Genomic DNA, 17,527 nt, shown 5'->3' with positions numbered 1-17,527 from the left:
ACACTCCAACATAGCAATGAGTACAAATAAAATAGAGAGTATTTGCCATCATCGAGCAACAACCACTAATTCTCTAGTCAAAAGGCAGAAATGTCCAAGGACTGCCAAGAAAATCAAATCAATTTCAACACAGAATTCAAAACTTGCCAATTTCAACACAGAATTCCAAACTTGCCTTAAAGAAAATCAAATACAATTATTACTACTTAATTGTTCCAGATGAGACAATTAGACAAAATCAGACACCTAAACAGATCCTATACTTTTCTCAAGGCACCATTAAAAACAAAACGAGAAGAGTTTCAAATTAATACATCTAAAGTTGAAAGCAGAATCAAAAGATATCTTTCTAAATAAAAGAGACAACAGCTTACATGCAATGTTTTTATAAAAGTAACATGATTCAATCAAAAAAGGTCTAAGGCTTGTCCACACAAAACTCAGGCCACAGGTCACTTCAAGCCATGTTTTCTCACCCTGCTAAGTATATTTCCTTGTTCTCCTCTGTGGAAACTTTAATTCAAACCCCAGGGCTTAAAGTGGCAGAGCCCTGTTTAAGAATGCAAGTTCATCGCATGTTGATGAAGGATGACATGATACTACTGTTACTCGTGTCACTAATACAGATATCAAGAGATTCAGATCCAACCCCATGAATTGCTTTCAAAAGCAAAAAATTAGAAATTCTTTGTTAACTCGAAAAAAAAAAACAAAACAAAAGGTAAAACATTTTGCATGGAATAAATCATGTGATTTCAACATAAGGTTTCCAATTTTCATAAGAGAATTCCACTATCAAATGTTATATGGCAACAAATACTACTAACTTGCATTGGACAGTGTTTGCTGAAGTGGTAAAAAGCAAGATAACTGCAAAAAGTCCTACAACATTCCAAATCAACATAATCAATGAACATGTAAAGACGTCAATAACCTTGCAAACATACATGAGCCAAATCTTTCATCTCATTCAAAGTTAATAGTTTGCAAACTTGAAATTTAAAATCAGTCCCATGTGCCTGTTCCGTGATGAAGGAGGTTGTCTGGAATATCATCACACTCGTCAGAATGAACAGAATTTGTGAATATAATCGAGACTTCAGTAAATATGCTTTAATTCCTCATAAATTAAAGAACACATGGAGAACATTAGAACAAGTTTTGTCTCATTATTTTGGCAAAGCTTCACAAACTATGTCTGCAGTCTATTTCTAGCATAAGCATAAGAAGAGCAGCCCAAAACAACAGCAATATAGGCCTTGATAAAACACCATGACCTTCTTGGATGACCATGGTTTTAGCAAAGAAATGGTTGGAATAATTATTTACATCATAAAACAGTTCATTGTCTCAATAGACACAAAATAAGTTAATATAAGATATACATCCCATGCATCAAAGAAAAGTATACATGGCAAATGCATTTCCAAATTATAAGGCAGATGCCTAAACAGAACTGTAAGTATTGCAGAGAAAAGTTCACATCAGAGAAAACCTCAAAGTCCAAAAGAAAACCTATGCCAATTCTACACAAGATATAACCACAATACCACAATAGACAGCATTCTGATGTCCCCGCAATTTTTTTATGATTTGCATCTTTTGCACTAGGGTCGTTGGTTTGGCAATGGCATAACATGCTGCACGAACAGATGGAGCACGATGGTGTTTTGTGAAACCACCACCTATCTCCCTCAAACTTAACCCACGGACCTGATCAGCCTGCATGTGAGGCCAACGCAGATAACCAGGCAACTTATTGGCTCCCTTTTCTTCCTTGTCCCTATCAGCTGGAAGATAAAAATTATTAGCAGTAATTCCATATGAAGGGTACAAGATTAGAGAAAAAGAGAGAAAGAGAGAGAAAGAGAGATGGTAAACTGGAAACAGATACCAGAAAAGAAATGAAAATGAATCTATCAATAGTGGAAGTATCATTCCATGACAACAGACGAAACATGCTCTAGCATAGCACATCAAAAAGATAAAGAACATAAATATCACTTACATCCAAGAAGAGAAAAGGAACCAGATCCCAGGAGTGTGGGAACATCGGCTGCATTTGGAGGACCTCCACCAACCATGCCATGCAATTGAGGGGAAGAATTAAGAATCAATTGCTTTAAAAGCTTCACCAAGTGATCTTTTTCAATGTGCGAATACCTACAAAGCAGCATGTAATAAAGTTGGGAAAATGGTTCAAACTGAGATAACTTGCTCATCAAGATGATATGAAGCATGAACCTCAAATATTCCTCTACGAAGTAATATTTATGAGAAAAATTATCACTGCCTGGTAATTCTAGAATAAATGTCAGTTAGCAGGACATGATTAACAAACAACAATAGCCTGCTATTCTACAAAGTAGACAGCATAATAGGAACATAATTACCAAAATCAAGATGTCAAGTCCATCACTTATTTAATTGATTTATATTTTCTATCTTATTTATTATATTAGATGATTCAACCTTGAGTTCAATTCCACCTTCATCAGACTGTCTGTCACCAAAGGGCAATCTCATGACTCTCATCTGTTCAATATTAGAAATAACAATATGATTGTATTTGAGAAATAGATAAATTAAAAAAAAACATGAAAAAAAAAAATTATCATCTTCCCTCTTCAACCAAACTCTTTCCAAGTCTAGGGGAAATTTTGAAAGGTTGCATCTTGTTGCAAGCTAAAGCAGTCCTCCCTAAAGAATCAGTTATTCTGTAGTGGAATAAACATATCAACGAACCCACCTTCCCTTATTTACTTAAAAAAATTGGTCATATTATTTTGATGTTAGCATGGTCTAGTGCATGTTTTGAGCAGTGTTTATATAGAACAATGCATACACAAGAAGATCTATAGTTTGCTTATATAAAACTAGAATGTAATTTAACATTAAGCACAAAAATTTAACTGAATGGCAGTATCAAATTCCTAAGCATTGAAGCAACTTTTCGCAATTAAAATCGTATAAAATCCCCAGTGGGCAGAACAGTCCATCCATTTGATTAAGCATTAAGAAAACAAATTACAAACTAGAAGTTGCTAACTAATCTCACAATATGTACCTCTCAGCCAACTTAAGGTAGCACAGTGGAAGAGACATGCCATCATCATCTTCATCACCAGTCCGTAAACCACTTCTTGAATACCAAGCATGGTATCTTCTAGGTAGAAGTTGATGCTCCAGCAGTTCATTCCATAATTGTCCACATGTCCTCTTACATGGCCCAGCTGATAGGAAATGCATGATCAAAAAGTAAACTTCCCTGAGGTCAATATCTACATCAGCCTCTGTTGAGAGGCCTGCTGTCATCTCTGGCTCCACAGGATTGGCCTTCTCATGCACCTGTTTTGCAAAATTCAGAGGTGCCATACTGGCAGAAGATGTATCACCAGAAGGTTTATATTTCCTCAGAGCCATGATTAGTGTAACACCTGGAGTTTAAAACAGAATTGTGGATATAGCAAGCTCAGAAACCTAAAATATATGGGATCACTTTAAGCAGACAAACTTAAGTAAAACAGAGCAGAACAGCAACATTTTAGGAGGGAAGCTGATTTGAGCATTACAGAAATTTTTTACACATGGTGTGAAAGACAGATATAAAAACAGCATGCAATTAAAAAAAACAAATTTAAAAATATAAAAAAAACACTAGGGCATGTTTTATATTTTGAAGTTCAGCAATGTCAACATATACTTAACAGACTAATCAATAAGTTACTCTTGCAAGTTATGTTTCCAAACAATTGACCACAACAAGTCAATACAAATTAAATAAAGAAAAGAAACACTCCCCTGCTCATCTTGTCTTCTTAGCTTAAGTATGCAAAGACCCAATTAGTGAGGCAGGTTTAGAGCCACAGAGTCCAGAAACTTTATAGAAGGTGTCAGCTGAATATGACAAAGAGATATAAGAAAATGAAATAACATTTGGTTGTCCCATTTAAAATTTTTAATAAATGGTTTTCCAGGCTCATAAACTAGTCATCACCAGATTAGGTAAAGATAGAGAATTACCGAATTAGTCATCCTCCATTTAATTCTAGAAACGAGGGAATGCACTTAGCAAACTTATGACAAGCATAGCAACTGTCAACAACGTGTATAATGATAAAACCAAACCAGTACTGCCCCAAAAAATTGAGTTTACTAACTGTAGAATTCTTTATTTGTTGTTGAGAATCCAAATTGATTGGACCTTTGCCCAAAAATGACTCGGTAAGTTGAGCTCTTAGTAAAAACTGGACCAAGCCCAAATGCATTCCAGAAGTTCAAGAAAAAATTCTAGATCCAACCGGATGTAACGTAGTTCTTGTTATTTAGACATACTATGTGACCTTCAGAGTTTCCAACCAACATAGGTTTTGGCCAAAATTCTTGGCTTACATCCCCATAGTCAAAATCAAGCAAATCTTTAGGCCACTGCAAAAAAGATGGCAGATTAAGTTGTTCAACAGTTCATATATAAATAAGAATCTTGAATACCTGCCACGTTTTACTTCCAACCAAAAAAATGAGTTTCCCAAAGGATAAGATACTATCTCCCTGTATTAGCTTACAAAAGTGCAACATCCTGATTCAATTTTCAGTTGATCAAATAAATTACCAAAACTTAGAAATAATCAATTTATATCCAAATGTAATATTAAACTAACCAAATATTTTGGTAAACGCTTTAGCTCAAGAGAAGATAGAGTTGATATAGCAATGAAGGAACCAAGCAGCAGTAACAAGATTTGAATAAGGCGCAAAATATCCCTGATAATGGTCAAACCGTATGAGGGAGAAAAAAAAGCAATGGAAGATGTCAAGAGCCCTATTGTTGTGCCGAAGATCATTGGTATCAATCTCAGGCCAACACAGGTTCATAAAAGCCAACATACAGCATTCCAACAGTAAGAACACTCAGCCTAATCAGCAACATACATACTGTACAGTATACAATAGTACATAACAATACCTAAATCCTTGTGGAAGAGCCCAACCTTTGCAGCATCAAACACAATGCCTGATGATAGTGTGAAGTGGACAGTGACAGTCGCCAACTAGGGTTAAAATTTTAACCCAAGTATACTAGAACAACTCAAGTTGGACCATAAGCCTACCCAGTTAAAATGCCCTCATTTTGACAAAGTCTTTGTTATCGAATATTGAGCAAAGTGTAGTTTGGGCACAATAGAGCCAAAATCAAACATGCAATGTTGGAGAGGAGAATTGAATTGTCTAACATCAAAGTCCTCAAAAAAATAAAAGAATCACTTCCACTTCTTCTCTTTGCAAAGTAAATCAAATTTAAGTCAGCATTAATCACGTCTGAGTGTCCTCCAAAGGACAGTTTGTGTGGCAGCATCAATCCAATTAAACACCATACAAGATCCAAAGAAAATGTTCTTGAGTCCTATTGGACCCTATACTATAATGGACTCTGGAGAGAGATTTTATTTTTAAGCATACAGCTTTCAAGAAGCAAAATTATATGCCGGTTATAAACACGTTGTCTCAAATCAAATAAGACTTCATTGCTGATTCTTTACAAAGTAAGAAGTTTATGAAGAAACAAAAGTAACCAATGTTACCTATATTAGCCTTGCATCTAGAATAATATTCGCTGGATCGTTAAAGGTGTTTAAGGTCCCACCCAATTTCCTTTCCATATGGTATTATCTGTGGAACAGGGGGGGGGGGGGGGGGGGGGGGGGGGGGGGGGGGGGTGGTTTCTAGCCCGCTTGTTGTTTCTAGCCCGCTTGCTGTTTAAATGTAACCGACCAAGAAACTTGATAGTGGCCTTCCACAATAAAATGATTCAAATCCCAGCTCACCATGAAGTCTTTCTTTTTTTTGGTAAAAGCATCACGAAGTTCTTTATCATATCATTCTCACCTCAAAGACACGTCACTTTCAAGGCTAAATCACTTTTTAAATTGATAATTTCATCGAGGCTTCTGAGCGTATTTGTTTAACAAGCTCCATAGGATCAAAGTATCTTGAGATGAGAGGAGGTCCAAGGAAGGAAACAAGGAAACCTAAGGGATTTTGTTGAGGCCAGTGTTTCTCCACAATCAAGATATTAGCTAGAAAAATTTTGGCATTTGCAGGAGTTACAATTTCCAAGGCATTACTAAAATACCACGCATGGTTTTGATGAGCTAGGCTCAAGGCTTAAAAAGATTCCGCCTTTGAGGTGTGGTAGGAAAAGAGAGCCTCACTGAGGCTTGCATTTATGAATCCTAACATACCCCTCAAGATGATTTTTAAGGTGAGGAGGAGGTTAGTGAATCTTTAACCCTTGCAGAATATCCCTTTAAAATTAAAAAATAAAATTTAACTTGTATTTTCATTAATTGTCAAAAAAATCATTTATTTCATTTGCTTATCTCTATTCTCTTTGAAGTTTTAGCATCCTAGACTACACTTGACATCTTAAGCAATCTGATCCTCAATCAAGGGCAGTAAATGATGTAGATCAACCCATGAGTGATATATTTATTGTATTACATCATTATAACTTATTCAATTAAATATTTGAGGCTTACATTTCAAACTACCTTGAGGCTTATCCCATGCATTTTCTGGCTCAAGTGCCTCATCTTCGCTTTAGCCTTTAAAACATTGATGCCAGGCTGTTTGCTTTTATAGGAGCTGCCCAAAAGAGAGAGGAAAAAAAAAACAAAAGAACTTTTAGAACTTGTCAAATGTATTAATAGGGTCACTAGATGCTACAGGGTATCAAAACACACGTTTGTGATGGTAGCCTCGCCTTTTCTATCCCAGCTTCGGGACTGAGAGGAAATTTCCACTTTTCTCCAGTGGAACCATAACAGAGTCACTTAATGAGGCTAGATGCTTGTTAATGTTGGACCGGCAAACCAATTCATTTTCTTCATGACAATCACACAAGGTTACTTAAGCCACAGCCATCAATATTGGTTAGAGTAGCCACTAACGACAACTGATTTCTGTGAAGGTCATAATGAAAATGTATAGGCCTAGCGGTAGAGGCAATGTGCAGAAAGTCAACCTTCCTAGACAAGGGAGAACAGCCGGAATATGAGGAGTGGACTACCTTCTGTCCACTATTAAGGATGCATAATAGAAGCTCAAGAGGTTTTAGCATGCTTTATAACCTTCTAAGTCCCAGTGACAGTAACAAAAACAAAACACAACATGCTACAAACTCATATCTCTCGTTCATAGCTTTAAGAAAGGGCCATCCCACAATGGAAGGAGTCGCCCCAGCAAAAAGGAAGCAAAGAACAAGATTGAACAAACTCTTTCTCTCTCTTTCTAATCTGATATAAGTAAAGAGATTATATGCAGAAAAGCCAAGAGAAAGAGAGTAACCAAGTCAAAAGCCAAAACCCCAAGCTCATGCTCTCAACACACTTTTCCCCAACTCCATCATTCCTAACCCTATTTTTCCTTCGTCAAGCATGTGTAATAAAGGAAGTAAGAAACCATTGTCTCATTGAGGATTCATTTTCCTTATTTCATTTTCCCTCACAAATCCTGTATATCCAAAACTGGTTCTTTTCAAAGATTTCCATGCCAGTCCTTTTAACGAATTTCGTTTTATTCAAATAAAAAAAAAATTCTCAATTGCCCAAAATTTAATTTAAGCAGAATAGTATACAGTTAGACAATTTACGCAATCCCCCAATCGTATCAGTAGATGAAACTAAATCAAACAATACAAAGTGAAAAGAATGATCAAAAAAGTTGAACCAAAAGGGGAAAAATGAAAACATTTCTAACCCTAATTATGCTATAACTCATGAAACACTACAATATTCCCATGAGCCAGAACAAGTAATCTAACAAAAACCCATACAGAACAAGATCAGAAGAAAAATGACAAAAAATAAGAAGAAAACCAAGAGGGTTTAATACAAACTCACATGGGTTTCAAGAACTTCGATTGCTGCAACCAGAGGTCACGCAGATGGGAAGTTGCCAGAAATCGGGAACATCTCACTGGCTTCCGAAGCCCCGCAACGCTCCTATCCATGCCGCATTCCTCGGCGGCGGAAATCGAAGAGGAACCACCCCAAATCCCACGCTTCGGAGCCAAGAAAGCAAAGAAAACCCCAGAAATTCCTAGAACGGCGAGAAACCTTTCCAAGATCTAACCCCAAGAAGCTGAAATCCAAATGAGTTCGATCGAGTTGGCGCTCCTTCCGCCGCCGCGGTGTAGATGGATCTCCCGATGGGGGAGGTCAGGGAAGGCTGCGAGAAGAGGGGGCTTCTTCACGGGGGCTCGATTCGATGGGGAGCGGAGGGAGGGATCGACGGATTGGGAGGAGGCGAGGAGGGGGAGGGATCGACGATTCGGGGCGCGAGGGAGAAGAGGATTTGAGGATATCGTGGAGAGAACTCTCTCTCTCTTCTCGCCCTTGGGTGGGTTCTTTCTTTTTCTTTGTTGCCTCGAAGGGGAGAGTTCCATAAGGGCAGTGGGGACGTCGCCTCTTATGTAGGACTCCAAAGAAACAAAGGGATATTAAAAAAATAATAATATTTAATGGCGGTGAGGTTAAGCTTGGATTTGGTAACCGCTTCTTATGTGCACCACCAGCTTACTATTGCTTGATAGTTGCCAGATAATTAATGTTATTAGTAAAATTATTATGAAATTTATATGAAAGGAGAATAGGATCTTTGTTGTATATCTGAGATTGATGGCAGGAAGTCAACATCATCTTATATGGATTTATGGCATGACTCGTGTGTGTCGCTCCAAGAAACATATTTTATAAATTGATAGCTCCTAGAAAAAAATTACGACAACAAAATAACAACAAATAGTATGAGTTGACAGAGAAATTATTAAAATTATATCCTAATTTGCTAATAGAGCTATAAACCAATTATTGCTACTTTTTTATATTCTCTGAATGCTTGACATTAATATTTGCCATATAAATTCTTTCAAATGATTAATGGCTTGCTTATATTATTTGTTAAAAAAAGAAAATAAGTATAGACAAATTCATGTGGAAGCAATAAATTTCTAGATTGGATCAAGAATTCGAATAATTTTGTTGTGATGCATAAGAGTTTTATCAGAATAAGTATCAATTCTGCATCTAGTGGTTATTCTTAAATTAGATTCATCGCTTTATACAGATTACTCCAAGATCATTTAGTGATCGAGGTCGAAAGGATGAAAGGTTGATATAGTCGTTCATCTAGAAATTTGTAGTGCAGTTAATAGATACATATTCTCATTTGGTCACTTAAAGCCAGTGATGAAGGGAGTGTTTGTGAAAGAAACAGTCCCACTGCCATGGGAATTCTGTAGCCACTATTTTTTTAAAAGAATTTTCCAAATACGAGCTATGAAAAGTGTTGAAATCATTCCAAGAGGGAGGTCCATGAAGAAGCTAGGGTCACCCCCTCCATATGTTTGAATTATAACGGCTACAAACCTTTTCCCACCATTTTACCTTGCGCCCTTTTTCTTTTCACTGTGGACTCCTATCTGCACTTCACGTTAGCCTGCCTTCGTATAGACCTCAGACCATATGTTCAGGCCTTCTCGCCTTGGGCGGGAAAGGAGCAATATATTTTAGGTAGGCAAAGCATGAGCAGGAGGAGGTTTTCTATCTACTATTCTATTGTATGTTATTTGTTTATTTATCTAAAGATATATGGGCGAACTCTTGTCCGCGTGCAATCTTTAATTGCACCAATTAGTGTGGTCTTAGGTGGCTGGAATTGCAAATCGGTTGGATCGAGATGGACTTGGGCTGACCAAATTGTGGGCATACTTTGGGCTTGTCAATCTGGTGTTGTTGGGTCTTTTTTGTTGAAAGAGGATAAATCAACTCACTTACAGCCTTATCAATTGCCTTAGCACCAAGCATAACTCTTATAATATGATGGAAAGCACTTTTTGCTTTCCTAACCGAACCAACTTTGCCAACAAATTCAATAATCAATGCATTCCTATGCTGAAATTAAGAAATAAAGTTCGGAAAACATGCTTGAATTTGCAATTTTGTTGTGAATTTATCATCCCAAAGCATTCGCTTATTAATCACTCTTTTTTGTACGTCAGCATGGAGACAGACTTATAAGGAGAGGTCATGCAGACTTGTGACAGCCTGATCCATAGAAGGAACATCCTTGAATCCACTCCATGCATGGCCTACGTTCTTCGTAAGGAGGCAAAGCATGCATGCATGCACATATATTACGTGCAGAAAGTATATATAAAAAAAAAGAGTTTACTTCTCAAATTGAATTTAAATTAAGTCTGTTAAAAAAATTTCTTCTTACTTATTTGCAAAAATCAAAACAATATTCACAAACTTTCCTGCACTCTGATGAAACTTCAAAAGTAATTAGTTTTTTTATCATAATATAAAATTTTCACATATTTTCTACAAAACATGGATGCATCAAAAACCAGCATATCGTGTATGAGAATATTCTTCCCAAGTCTGCTTTTAGAAACATCAACACAAATATTTTTTTATCAGATATCTGAACATAAAGTGACCTCGTCTAATGGAAGAATCAAGAATCAGCGGCCGGCGATGTTTCGGTCCCAAGAGATTGAAGATTTGGGCAGGTACCTTACTCAGCAACAGCCAAGTGGAAACAATGAGCTCATTTCGGGAAGATTTTGATAAAGAATTATTAGGAGTCAGGCACAAATATTTCCTTGTATAACATTTCAGAGCTCCAGTTAAAGAAACCAGAAGAGTTATATTGGGAAAATAGAGAAAGTGGTATTGATGAGTCTTGGCAATCTGAGCGGTTTTCAATTAGGACTTAGCTCAAGCAATCCCTGCCTTCCTGAAATCTCTAATGACCTATTTAAAGTTTGTCAATTTGCTATGAGGTTTTTGAGATTACAATGGGTGCTGTTGGAGGCAAGTGATGCACAGGATGGAGTCTCATCTAGCCATCTCAGTATTAATCCTGCCTTAAGATTGCCTAGCTTATAGAAGAGGATGAAAAAGGAAAAGATTAATTGAATAGCCTATGCTGGCAACTTAAAATGATATAAAACAACGCAAGATTTACTGTCAACCTATTCTTACAGCTAATGATGACAATTCAGAGCCTGTTTGAAAACTTTCTTGACAGATTCAGAAGGATCAAGTGTGGAGATTGAGAGAGAATGAATGCATTTTCCAAGCTTGCATATTATAATGTATCTCAAATCTGATAACTTATTGTTTCTTCTTTTTTTTTTTTGATCCTTCAGGTTAGTTTTAAGCACGTAGTAATGGAATACTCTCCAGCATCCAATAGAACGGTGTTAATTTTTTGAATGAATAATTGTGATTCATAAAGATGTATACTCATACAGACTAAGCCTGTCCATTTTAGAAGTGCAATAACTTATTTGAAATGGAGAATGATATCTGAATCTAAAAGGCACAGCAAATCCAAAATATCACATTAGAAGGCAGAAGAACAGTTCCCATAAAAAACAAAAAGTTAAAGGTGCATCAAAATGCAGATAATATCTCATTAAAGAAGAGATCAAGAGGTTAGAGATTTTCCAATCATGTGCTTGAAAATGACCAAATGAATGATATCTGAATGTAAAAGATGCAGAAAATCGAGATTATCTCGGTAAGAAAGAGAAGACAAGGTTTGAGACGCTCCAATCTTCTAGTTTAGAAGGACCTAATGCAAATTCTAGTCCAGTAGGTTCCACATCCTGAGATTTATATCAAAGACAATCTAATCTAAGCTATACTCTCATATAGTCCCTACAGAGTACAAAAAGACTGCACTTGAGCCCCAAGAAAATCCTCTCCCAAAATCTGAAGTCATTGACAATTGGAACAAGGCCATACTGGTCTATCATGAATATGACATAGAATGCGAGTCAACATGGTCAAACTTCTGAAATTGCTTGGAGTCCCTCGATTCTAATATAGAGTTTGTGCCATCAGTACTTTGGACACCATCATCCAATCCACTATAGGATTATGGTTGTGTGTCCGGTGCTGCCATTAAGTAAAGGAGTGACCCAATAGATTTGACTTTGGAGAGAAGCCTGGACTCATCAGAGACACAGGCATCCAGATCACTTGAGTCACTCAATAATTGCTCCTCAATTGATTGTAGATCTTGTATGCCAGCATGGAAATTTTCTGTTTCAGCTGTACGAGTTAATAAGTTATCAGCAGAGATGCGTCCAGGAAGAAAATTAGGAGCTGGGGTCGTATAGGCGCCCAAGGATAGTTTTTGGGTTTGGTGCTCTCTTATGCCATCAACCCTTCTCAAACTTTGAATTTCTTGATTGCAAAGTTGAGTCATTCCGTTCGGGATAGGGTTCACCGTGGCATTGGCACTGTTAAGTGCAAAGTTGTCTGCTTCATTCAAAAAGTCAAAAGAAAAGGAAAAAAAAAGAAAGTCTTAGCTAGAGATCATGGTAGTAGAATATAATATTTAATGAAATCAAGGGTTAATGAATCGATAATTTACGCAAGTTGGATGTCTTTGGATTCCAAGCACTTGCAGCTTGATCCATAGTTGGTGGGAACTCGATGACTTGAGAAGGAAAAGAACGAAACAATTAGCATTTATATCTTGGTTTAGTTACTAGATGTTCAGGATAATTTACCTGAACTTGGTGAATTCATTTGTATAGCTCCAGCTGTTGTTTTCAGCAGTGAAACTGAATAGTTGGCACAGATTGATGGACCAAGAGATTCAAAAGTCCTGATACAAGTAGGAGCATTCATACTCCCTTGATTGTTAATATGATGTAGATGAGGCGCATACCAGTTGCTGGATGGTTGATAGAACAAAGATGGAAATCTTGGTTTGAGCATGCCTATATCTTGCATCTCACTACTAACAGTCCCAAAAAATGAAGAATTGAGGCTTGGAAAAGCTCTCTGACTCATCATAAATAGACGGTTATCACTACATAAAAGCCTTTCATAATGTTTCTCCAAAGTTCCTTCTAGAAACTCAAGATAGTGCCACCTGAAAGAAAGAAAATGAGAAACAAGATATGAGAATATTACAAAAACTCTACTAAAGAAGTTATTATTTTATTTTTTATTTATTCTTCACATTTTCAGAAGCTCTTCCCATAGAAGTAGTCTAACATGGACTGAACATTGAATGACTGAAGCTCTAAATCAAAAGACTTACCTACTTCATCAATAAAGAAGTACATTCTTCTAACAAAAAAGCTTAGAAAAATAACAGAGCTCTAAGAAAGTGATGTCAGTTTAATCTTTATAGACCTGGATATGGTTGCATTCCCTCCACTAAAATCAGAACAAGCTTCCCAATTAGTATGCTTTCTTGGCTGTGGATTTATTTCATTAAAGAACGCGGGCTGCTGCCTTAACTGCACTATGCACCAAATATCTAGTTATCAAACCCAAGCAAGTCTTTCAAATTTTGTTATTAAAAAAATCAAATTGTTAAGAAACATCAACAAACCACTCAAAGCAAAAAATTAGTAAAAAACATGTCTAAGACAAACAAAGTAGTCGATACAGTAAGAATGTAGCGAACTTAATCAATGGAATAAGAATATATGTTTAAAAAAATCATCTAACCTCAACTTCCAGAATGCCATGTTGATCCTGAATGAAACGTGCTCTGATTGCTGAGATGTCAGGCCATTGGATCTCAAGCTTTTTTTTCAATCCATTTTCTAATATCTCCCACACAAGTTTTCGCTTAGCATAGTAAAACTTAGCTACAATATCACCTTCATTTCTTGACTTTCTCTAAAATTATGAAATATAGTTAAAAAAAATGTTAGATGTTAAAAAGTAAAACTGCTTAGCAAGTTTTATCCTGACTATTTGCTTCTAACTTGATCTATCAAGTCAAAATATAACATTACCTCCCAACAGCCGATCTTGAGTTTTGTTGCAGGCAAATTTGAAGCCTTCCATTTCACAGGTGTAGGTTGGGTATTATAGTTATCATTTCTAGTTTTTTGTTCTTCTATATTAGTACTCACAGTTGGTTCATTATGAGGAGTGGTCTTCTCCTGACATAGCTTCATATGAATGAGATCCAAGAAAGTTTGGTTTTTGCATAAATTCAAACCAAGAGGACTTGGTACCCCTGTCATGTCGGTGCATAAATCTATCTGCATAGACAAAATATAGATAAAATGGTATATAATTATCTATCTGAGAAATAAGAAATTCTAGCAAAAACTAACTATAGAGACTTTAGAAGAAAGCCAAACTTGGTTAATCTTGTAATACAAATAATTATCTGTTAAAGCATCCCTTACATCGCTACACCGCCCATGGAATTTGACCTGCTAGAAACAAGCATTGCCGTGAGTCTACTTATACTACTCCAAGGCTGATCGATAGGCAAGCTGCTAACTTATTTAATGAATTTCCTGAGAGATCCAAAACATCTTCATTGACTGTTGCAACTTCGACTCAATGGGGATTGCTCTGTGGTGCTCACCAAACTTTATCTCCTCTTCTTGTCAGTTGAGTCCCCCACAGTTAGGTGTCTTCAAGATAAATTTTGATGGAGGTGTTGAGACCAATGGTGCGAGTGCTGGTTTTGTTGTGCATGATTATGAAGGAAAGGCTTTGCTTCTTGGGGGCCTCATCTTTCTGTAATTGTTCGGTCACAAAGCTGAGCTTCAAGGAGCTTGGGAGGGTTTGATGTCTGCTATTGGCTTCTTCATGCAGATTCATTTGTTCCATTCCAAATCAAGGTAACTAAATTAACTTGACCCACTCAGGTTCATGCTTCAACTTCAGCGAAGAACCTAATTTACTTTTTCTCAGCCCTCCCAAACTTCCCATGTTCCTAATCCCTATCTTCCTAAGAACCATAAACATCCCCTAAATCAATCTATTTCAAATTATTTTTCTTTAGCACATACAACCTTATCAAAATAAAGACAACTAGATATTTGTGATGGCCCTGGAAATATCAAAAGATGAAGGGATGAGTTTTTTTCTCACGATTCATTATTCATTTGATAGTAGTGGAGCTTCATTTCATATACAGCTTGCACCTAAAACAATTATATTATGATGAAAATATATATTGCTTTTCAAAATAAATAAAGGATATCCACACTAGCTAGAATATATCCTGTTGCCAATACATTTGAGGAGATATAAAACATAAAGTCCGTGAAAAAGTTAAAAAGAAAATTGTACAACAAAAACCTGGAGTATATATACATTGTAAATTAATGCAACTTATTGGTTGACCTATACTTATTATTGACATCTTAGGTAAGTTCTTAAATGCAAGGTCAAAAAAGGGAGGGAAGGGAATAACTTGAATAAACTATGATTAGGGAAAAAGTTTCTCCCATAAGTCCTTCCTTGAGGTCCTCTTTAAAGTTTCTCCCATACCTGATTCTATTTTAATGGAAAAAGGATTAGGGAATGTTGCTTATGATTGTATGGGTATCGTAGCTAATCAAATCATGAACATCAAAGGACAATGCTCAAATGTAACGGCTCGATTGATGTTTTTTTTTTTTTTGGTTTTAGAAAATTTTCTTTTATTTTCTTTTCAAAGTTGTGATTAGCAAGAAAGTTGAGACCTTCATACAATACCTGAAGATGCGGTGGAGAAGGGGACTTTAGAAGGAGGGAGTGAGGAAGAGAACCAAAAAGAAAAGAAACCCTCAGACCTATGCATGATGGTCCTATCATTTCTCATTTATCTGCAACATGTCTGTGTATGTCTGCTCAGTGTTCACAATACTGGTAAAAAGACCTAACATGACATTCTTTTTCAGATAAGGTCATACAAATTAAATCAAAATTTCACCAATAGATCTAAAATTCCTCCTGGCCATCCAATCAGCAACAGTCACTAAACAGAGAAAGCTAATAATCCAGTCTTTTTATATGTCTATATATTTAAAAATAAAGAACAGACCTTTTGTCTCTTGCAATTTGACTCTGGCTCTTCAGGCCTATCTTGTGGTCTGCTCTCTTCGGGACTTTGTAGCCCATCCAAACGAAGAAGTACCTTATCTAACACACTGTTATAGCTCCCCTCTTCCTCAGCCCATTCATGACTTCCTTCTGACCCAACAACACATTCACTCATGGTCTAGAAAAAAAAAAATCTATAGATCATATCTAACATACAACCATTTAACCAATCTTAAAGAATAGAAATCTAATGGATTGAAATTTTTTAAAAAAAAAGAGAGAGAAAGAGATAAGAAAACCTTTACAAATGGCAAGTTTTTAAGCAATAGTGGCAACAATGGCCAATATTATGACGCAGTTTTCTATCTGAATGAGGTAAATACAGGACTGTTAAGCAATATTGAAGCAATACCTAAGTTTTCTATCTGAATGAGGTAAATACAAGATTGTTGAGCAATATTGAAGCAAAAAATATATATATCGATCTTTTACAAGCAGGATTTCGAAGCTATCCACTCAAGAGTTTCAACCAGAAGAATACCAACTAATAGGATGACTTTAGATGATAGAAGAAATAAAAACAGAACCGAGAAGAATCAATAAAGAAGCTTTTACAAGCAAACACCGGATCTATTCCTAATAACAAAATCCAATCTTCAATCTGAGTCAGCTACCAATTTATCCGAGTCAGCTACCAATTTATCCGAGTCTAACAACAAGGAACGGTAACCAGTGACATGGTAGAATAAAGAGCTAGGAATCAGAGACAAGAAAACTAACTTATAATCAAGTAATCAGAGAAAACCGACAACAAAATCCAATCTTTGAACTCTGCTTCCAAGACAGGGGAGGCCGTAGGGAAGGAAGGCAAGGGAAGAAGGGAGGGCGGGTGGCGGGTGTTTGCTAGGCTCGCCGAAGGCCCTTTTTAATACCCATGGGACGGTGCCACCTCCGGAGAGGCGGTGCGCGCGGGCGCGCGGGACGGCTTCACGGGGAGGGTGAACGGTTGAGATTGAAGCGGGGAAAATCGGACGGCATCTGCCGACTTCTCGCATGCGACCTGTTCGGAAGATACTGTTGAGAGAACAATTAGTCAACAAGTAAATATATTTATAATCATGATTTGCAGTAATTTATTTCTTTTTTTTCTAGAATACGAAGTTATCTGCCGAATCTGTATTTGCTATGTTTTATGAATTGATATATGAATTTCTTTTGTTTGAACCAAAGTTTACCGTACCGATACTGGACTCCATATTAGTGCCACACTAGCATAGTGTCGTTAAGATGCGGTATGGTTGGCGTACCGAGAACCGGTATGCCACCAGTACCAAATTAGTATGGTACAATACATACGGTACTGAATCGGTACGTACGATATATCATGGTTGGAACTTAGGTTCACTGGATGCATCATAAATTCTGTGTTATTTATTAGATTGAGAAATTGATTTTATGTTTGAAAAGATACATGCATATTTCTAGTGGATCTTGAAATATGTACTAATAATTAGATTTATAATAAATGGACTATTCTGTTATTTAATGCAATATTGTTCCATTTTTATGATCCAATTGCTGTGGAGCATTACCTGAAGATGACTTGCACTTTGGCAATATATGCAGATCATCAATTTCGACCCAGTCAAATG

General features: G+C 36.6%; 2 protein-coding genes across 5 annotated transcripts in view; both read right to left on the bottom strand.

The window, feature by feature from the left end:
* The window catches only part of LOC103700969 (uncharacterized), a 30,326-nt gene extending 21,776 nt beyond the window's left edge, over positions 1-8,550 (bottom strand). Inside the window, exons 1-5 of one of the 4 annotated variants that reach the window (XM_039124521.3) lie at positions 7,902-8,550; positions 6,540-6,645; positions 3,068-3,437; positions 2,009-2,163; positions 1,551-1,790 (exon numbers count right to left, since the gene is read on the bottom strand). In XM_039124521.3, the coding sequence (XP_038980449.3) occupies positions 1,551-1,790; positions 2,009-2,163; positions 3,068-3,423 (751 nt within the window). In that variant the 5' untranslated portion in view covers positions 3,424-3,437; positions 6,540-6,645; positions 7,902-8,550. Of the gene's footprint in view, positions 1-1,550; positions 1,791-2,008; positions 2,164-3,067; positions 3,438-4,491; positions 4,580-6,539; positions 6,646-7,901 lie in introns of all 4 variants that reach the window. The other 3 variants (XM_039124520.3, XM_088702658.2, XM_008782879.6) reach the window with 3 other exon arrangements.
* A 3,644-nt stretch (positions 8,551-12,194) lies between these two features.
* On the bottom strand, positions 12,195-16,875 carry LOC113462337 (uncharacterized). The gene is made up of 7 exons (XM_088702659.2): positions 15,877-16,875; positions 14,243-14,269; positions 13,841-14,092; positions 13,548-13,721; positions 13,227-13,333; positions 12,593-12,960; positions 12,195-12,519 (listed from the first exon to the last, which is right to left on the bottom strand). The coding sequence occupies exons 1-7, from the start codon at positions 16,048-16,050 to the stop codon at positions 12,434-12,436; spliced, it is 1,188 nt and encodes a 395-aa protein (XP_088558785.2). The 5' UTR covers positions 16,051-16,875; the 3' UTR covers positions 12,195-12,433.
* Positions 16,876-17,527: the final 652 nt, after the last annotated feature.

Source organism: Phoenix dactylifera, chromosome 8, assembly GCF_051530095.1.
Source record: "Phoenix dactylifera cultivar Ajwa chromosome 8, Ajwa_hap1_PhDact_Kaust_v1.1, whole genome shotgun sequence".
In the NCBI taxonomy this organism is placed as follows: Eukaryota; Viridiplantae; Streptophyta; class Magnoliopsida; order Arecales; family Arecaceae; genus Phoenix; species Phoenix dactylifera.
Note: the sequence above shows the minus strand (reverse complement) of the source record. Positions and strands in the feature narration are given on the sequence as shown.

Excerpts from the sequence above, each read along its gene's own strand:
- LOC113462337 (XM_088702659.2), bottom strand. The coding sequence starts at position 16,050 with ATGAGTGAATGTGTTGTTGGGTCAGAAGGAAGTCATGAATGGGCTGAG. Across the intron at positions 12,961-13,226 it reads GGGAATGCAACCATATCCAG|GTGGCACTATCTTGAGTTTC; the intron begins GTCTATAAAGAT and ends TCTTTCTTTCAG. Across the intron at positions 12,520-12,592 it reads AATGAATTCACCAAGTTCAG|TCATCGAGTTCCCACCAACT; the intron begins GTAAATTATCCT and ends TTCCTTCTCAAG.